Source organism: Centroberyx affinis, unplaced genomic scaffold (assembly GCF_046629955.1).
Source record: "Centroberyx affinis isolate AG114_WGS23_722 - 3 ecotype Tasmania unplaced genomic scaffold, CSIRO-AGI_Caff_v1 ptg003809l_1, whole genome shotgun sequence".
In the NCBI taxonomy this organism is placed as follows: Eukaryota; Metazoa; Chordata; class Actinopteri; order Beryciformes; family Berycidae; genus Centroberyx; species Centroberyx affinis.
In genome coordinates, this window is record NW_027281673.1 from 47,501 (window position 1) to 53,363 (window position 5,863).

The following is a 5,863-nucleotide window of genomic DNA, read 5'->3' on the forward strand; positions in this document are numbered from 1 at the left end:
ATTGAAAATTAAGCACAGCTGAATTCATAACATTGAAATATTGGTAAGACTTTACAATAAGGGTCACTAAGTTAAAGGTTAGTTAATGCTTAATTAACAGTTAACTAATGTGTAATTTACTAATGGTGTTCATGTTAACTAAGGTATTAATTTATACATTATTTAATAGTTTATAAAGATGACTATTAAATAATGTATAAATGAATACCTTAGTTAACATGAACACCATTAGTAAATGATTACCAGACACATTAGTTAACTGTTAATTGTACCCTTAGTGTTACCGAAATATTTTACTTTGAAAACCATGAATGCAATTTAGAATTTTACAGACATTCGATACTTTCACCAAATCTGTTCTGCAAGCTGAATTTTCATTTCAGCGTTTTTCACCTCTAGATTGTAGAGAATGTGCGGCTTGAATTGCAGATTTAGTTTTCAAACATTTCTTGGAGACAGAGCTGCTCTGGAGGCAGGAATAATCTCATTGGTTGAGTTAAACCTCAGTGGGCGGAGCCAAAGAACCAGTTTTTCAGAGCACAAATGAGCTAACTGGCAAACTTGAAACAAAAAAGAAACTCTGGTCAAAATATAAATAAAAACATAAATGGCAATGACTTGTTTTTTCATTAATTCCTGACCATGGTATTCATGATATTGAAGGTCAGCAGCTAGCTAACTAGCTTACCTAGCTAGCTGTAGGCTAGTATGGCTAGTTTGAACTTGAAGGTCAGCTAGCTAACTAGCTAACCTAGATAACTTAGTATGATAGATTGTATTGTCAGTTAGCAGCAGAGTGCTAGGCTTCATAATATTAGCTTCCTCCTCTCTTACCTCTTGTCTTTTTCACTGAGCTTCAGTCTAATGTTACTTAGCCTGAAAAACTGGTTGGAATATACAAATACACACAAACACAAACATAAAAATAAGCAATAAAAACAGGAGAAATAATACAATAATAAAACAATAAAAGCAATAAAATATAAAAAATTGTGATCTTATAAAAACATGCTGCCAACAATTTCAAGATCTGTCCATCCTCCTTCCTTCCTTCCTTCCCTCCCTTCCTTCCTCCCTTCCTTCCCTCCTCCCTCCTTTCCTTTCCGTCCTTCCTTCCTCCCTCCCTCAGATGCTGCAGGAGCGTTTCAGGGAATTCGCCCGCGACACCGGGAACATCGGTCAGGAGCGCGTCGACGGCGTCAACCGGCTGGCGGACGAGCTGATCAACGCCGGCCACGGCGACGCCGCCACCATCGCCGAGTGGAAGGACGGGCTGAACGAGGCCTGGGCCGACCTGCTGGAGCTCATCGACACCCGGACCCAGATCCTCGCCGCCTCCTACGAGCTCCACAAGTTCTACCACGACGCCAAGGAGATCCTCAACCGCATCCTGGACAAACACAAGAAGCTCCCGGAGGAGCTGGGCCGCGACCAGAACACCGTGGAGACGCTGCAGAGGATGCACACCACCTTCGAACACGACATCCAGGCCCTGGGCACGCAGGTACAGGCGGGGTCTGAAGCTGGCATTATGCAAAATTAGGTCTCGTGATATGAGACTAGATATCGTCTTAGATTTTGGATATCGTAATATCGTGATATGGCATAAGTGTCTTTTCCTGGTTTTAAAGGCTGCATTACAGTAAGGTGATGTAATTTTCTGAACTTACCAGACTGTTCTAGCTGTTCTATTATTGGCCTTTACCCACTTAGTCATTATATCCACATTACTGATGATTATTTATCAAAAATCTCATTGTGTAAATATTTTGTGAAAGCACCAATAGTCATCCCTACGATATTGTCGCAATATCGATATCGAGGTATTTGGTCAAAAATATTGTGATATTTGATTTTGTCCATATCGCCCAGCCCTACTTACAACTGAACATTTAGCCCACTTCATAGAAAATACCGAGATATATATCATGTATCGCCATTCAGCCTAAAAATACTGAGATATGATTTTTAGTCCATATCGCCCAGCCCTATGCAAAATTATATGTTTTTTACACGGGGGAGGGTAGTAACGCATTACAAGTAATGCACATGAGTAAAAAAGTAGTTTTTTTTAAAGGAACGAGTACTTTTAGTTCCTTTTTTTAAACTGTGCTTCTACTCTTTACTCTTTACTCGACTTTTCCCACTAGAAATGAATGGGTTTGTGTATCAAAAAAAACCTAGAAAACACTAAATGTAAAAACTGACTTTCTATATTTTTGAGCCAGTAATCTACTTTTTACGTCGCTACATTTGCCATTTATACCTTCGTTACAACTAGTCTGCTCTAAATGCTCAAATGAAAAATGTGAATGGAGAGAAGTTTTCATTCTCTAGTTGATTGACTGAGGTCTTGGTACAGGGAGTAATACTACACAACAGAAAATCTGAGTTTTAATTAATTGTATTGTATTTGGTATCTACTGCAGTTTGGGGCTGTAATAGGTTTGGTTACTTTGATAATGTCTGTAAATACTAGAGTTAAAACAGACTTATATTCTGTTTTTATAAAGGGCTAAGAAAGTTTTATCAACAAGTGCTGTTCTTTCATTATTTTGCACTGGCCCGCACACCCTAAAAAATATTAAAATGGAAAGTAATTTGTGCTTTGAGTAATTTATTAACCAGGTACTTTTTTACTTTTACTTGAGTAGGTTTCTCAAATGGTAATTTTCACTTTTACTTGAGTCATTTTTTATGGGAGTAATTGTACTTTTACTTGAGTATAGATTTTCAGTACTCTACCCACCACTGTTTTTACATTGTGATCCACTATAGCTCAATGAATAACCTGCCAGAGTTTGGGGTTCCACTCCCTGTGTAACTCAAACATATTCAAATGAATGCTGTGTAGCGTTTACAGTAGGGTTCGACCTTACAGTATCAGGGTTTTTGAAAGCTGAATCTGGTATTTTTGAGTGGCCGAGAGCAAATATTTTGTGGTGATGTTCAATATCTTTAAGTTTTACCTTTTTACCTGCCAAAAATTCCAAGTATTCAGTGTTTTCCCCAGAATTGTACTCTCATCAGGGTGGAAAAGCTGAAAAAACTTTTAGACCACAATGGGACACTAAAACTCTCCACTGAAACCCAGACTGATGAGATTCTTTTAGTGTCAGCAGCTCTTTAAGGCAGAGAGACCCACCACACCACAAATGAAGAATTCATTCACAAAAACACAATTAATCTGCATCTCAGAAACCTTTGGGTTGAGAAATCTTGTCTGAGTTTCCTACCTGGAATTCCCACTTGAAGAGCCGTTTTATCGCATTCCTCCTAGTAGGAAGTCGGAATTTCCAAATTTTCTATCGCCTCCTGAACGCAGCACCTGCCATCTGAACCTGTGGAAGCAATAAGAGCACAGAGCTTTTCACCTGGAGTCACTTTGATCAGTCTGCTTCTGATGAGTTTAAACTCTGGGTGTTATTAACCAACCTGTTCTTCCTCTTCCTCCTCTTCCTGCTCCTCCTCCTCCTGCTCCTCCTCCTCCTCCTCCTCCTCCTCCTCCTCCTCCTGCTCCTTCTCTTCCCCCTCCTCCTCCTCCTGCTTCTCCTCCTCTTCCTCCTCCTCCTCCTCTTCCCCCTCCTCCTCCTGCTCCACCTCTTCCTCCTGCTCCTCCTCCTGCTCTACCTCCTCCTCCTGCTCCTTCTCTTCCTCCTCCTCCTCCTCCTGCTCCTTCTCTTCCCCCTCCTCCTCCTCCTGCTTCTCCTCCTCCTCTTCCTCCTCCTCCTCCTCCTCCTGCTCTACCTCCTCCTCCTGCTCCTTCTCTTCCTCCTCCTCCTCCTGCTCTTTCTCTTCCCCCTCCTCCTCATCCTGCTTCTCCTCCTCTTCCTCCTCCTCCTCCTCTTCCCCCTCCTCCTCCTGCTCCACCTCTTCCTCCTGCTCCTGCTCTACCTCCTCCTCCTGCTCCTTCTCTTCCTCCTCCTCCTCCTGCTCCTTCTCTTCCCCCTCCTCCTCCTCCTGCTTCTCCTCCTCTTCCTCCTCCTCCTCCTCTTCCCCCTCCTCCTCCTGCTCCACCTCTTCCTCCTGCTCCACCTCCTCCTCCTGCTCCTTCTCTTCCCCCTCCTCCTCCTGCCCCTCCTCCTCTTCTTCGTCCCCCTCCTCCTCCTCTTCTTCTTCCCCCTCCTCCTCCCCCTGCTTCTCCTCCTCTTCCCCCTCCTCCTCCTGTTCCACCTCCTCCTCCTCCTGTTCCTCCTCCTCCACCTCCTCCTCCTGCTCCTCCTGTTCCTCCTCCTCTTCCCCCTCCTCCACCTCCTGCTCCTCCTCCTGCTCCTTCTCTTCCCCCTCCTCCTCCTGTTCCTCCTCCTCCTACTTCTCCTCTTCTTCTTCTTCCCCCTCCTCCTCCTGCTCCTCCTGCTCCTCCTCCTCCTCCTGCTCCTTCTCTTCCCCCTCCTCCCTCTCTTGTTCCTGCTCCTCCTCCTCCTCCTCTTCTTCTTCCCCCTCCTCCTCCTCTTCTTCTTCCCCCTCCTCCTCCCCCGCTTCTCCTCCTCTTCCCCCTCCTGTTCCACCTCCTCCTCTTCTTCCCCCTCCTCCTCCACCTCCTCCTCCTGCTCCTCCTGTTCCTCCTGCTCCTGCTCTACCTCCTCCTCCTGCTCCTTCTCTTCCTCCTCCTCCTCCTGCTCCTTCTCTTCCCCCTCCTCCTCCTCCTGCTTCTCCTCCTCTTCCTCCTCCTCCTCCTCTTCCCCCTCCTCCTCCTGCTCCACCTCTTCCTCCTGCTCCACCTCCTCCTCCTGCTCCTTCTCTTCCCCCTCCTCCTCCTGCCCCTCCTCCTCTTCTTCGTCCCCCTCCTCCTCCTCTTCTTCTTCCCCTCCTCCTCCCCTGCCCCTTCTCCTCCTCTTCCCCCTCCTCCTCCTGTTCCACCTCCTCCTCCTCCTGTTCCTCCTCCTCCACCTCCTCCTCCTGCTCCTCCTGTTCCTCCTCCTCTTCCCCCTCCTCCACCTCCTGCTCCTCCTCCTGCTCCTTCTCTTCCCCCTCCTCCTCCTGTTCCTCCTCCTCCTACTTCTCCTCTTCTTCTTCTTCCCCCTCCTCCTCCTCCTCCTCCTGCTCCTCCTCCTCCTCCTGCTCCTTCTCTTCCCCCTCCTCCCTCCTTGTTCCTGCTCCTCCTCCTCCTCCTCTTCTTCTTCCCCCTCCTCCTCCTCTTCCTCTTCCCCCTCCTCCTCCCCCGCTTCTCCTCCTCTTCCCCTCCTGTTCCACCTCCTCCTCCTCCTCCTCTTCTTCCCCTCCTCCTCCACCTCCTCCTTCTGCTCCTCCTGTTCCTCCTTCTCTTCCCCCTCCTCCTGCTCCTTCTCTTTCCCCCTCCTCCTCATCCTGCTCCTCCTCCTCCTGCTCCTCCTCTTCTTCTTCTTCCCCCTCTTCTTCCCCCTACTTCTCCTCCTCTTCCTCCTCCTCCTCCTCCTCCTCTCTTCCTCTTCCTCCTCCTCCTCCTCCCTCTCTTCCCTCCTCCTCCTCCTCCAGGTCCGGCAGCTTCAGGAGGATGCTGTTCGTCTCCAGTCGGCCTACGCTGGAGATAAGGCTGACGACATTCAGAAGAGAGAGGGAGAGGTGAGTTTCAGTCTGAGGCCGCACTGCAGCCTGCACACATCAGGACTGGGCTCAGTTCACTTTGAATTCAATCAATTAAACATTTAAATATAAGTAAGTTTCCGTTCTCAAATATTACTCAGCGATAAGATCAGGAACACAAAAGAGAGAGAAAACAGACTTTTCCCACTAGAAATGAATGGGTTTGTGTATCAAAAAAAAACCTAGAAAACACTAAATGTAAAAAACTGACTTTCTCCAGCTGCCTTTTACATGTTTGCGTTTTTAGAGTCCTATAGGTGGGTATATGAGAACTTTTCTGTGTCAAAAAGTTTTTTGTTAA

General features: G+C 46.9%; 1 protein-coding gene across 1 annotated transcript in view; it reads left to right on the top strand.

The window, feature by feature from the left end:
* LOC139662488 (spectrin beta chain, non-erythrocytic 1-like) overlaps window positions 1-5,541 on the top strand; it is a gene marked incomplete at its 3' end in the record, with an annotated part of 49,095 nt that extends 43,554 nt beyond the window's left edge. The window contains exons 30-31 of the mRNA XM_071541179.1: window positions 1,130-1,504; window positions 5,455-5,541. Of these exons, the coding sequence (XP_071397280.1) occupies window positions 1,130-1,504; window positions 5,455-5,541 (462 nt within the window). The remainder of the gene's footprint in view (window positions 1-1,129; window positions 1,505-5,454) is intronic.
* Window positions 5,542-5,863: the final 322 nt, after the last annotated feature.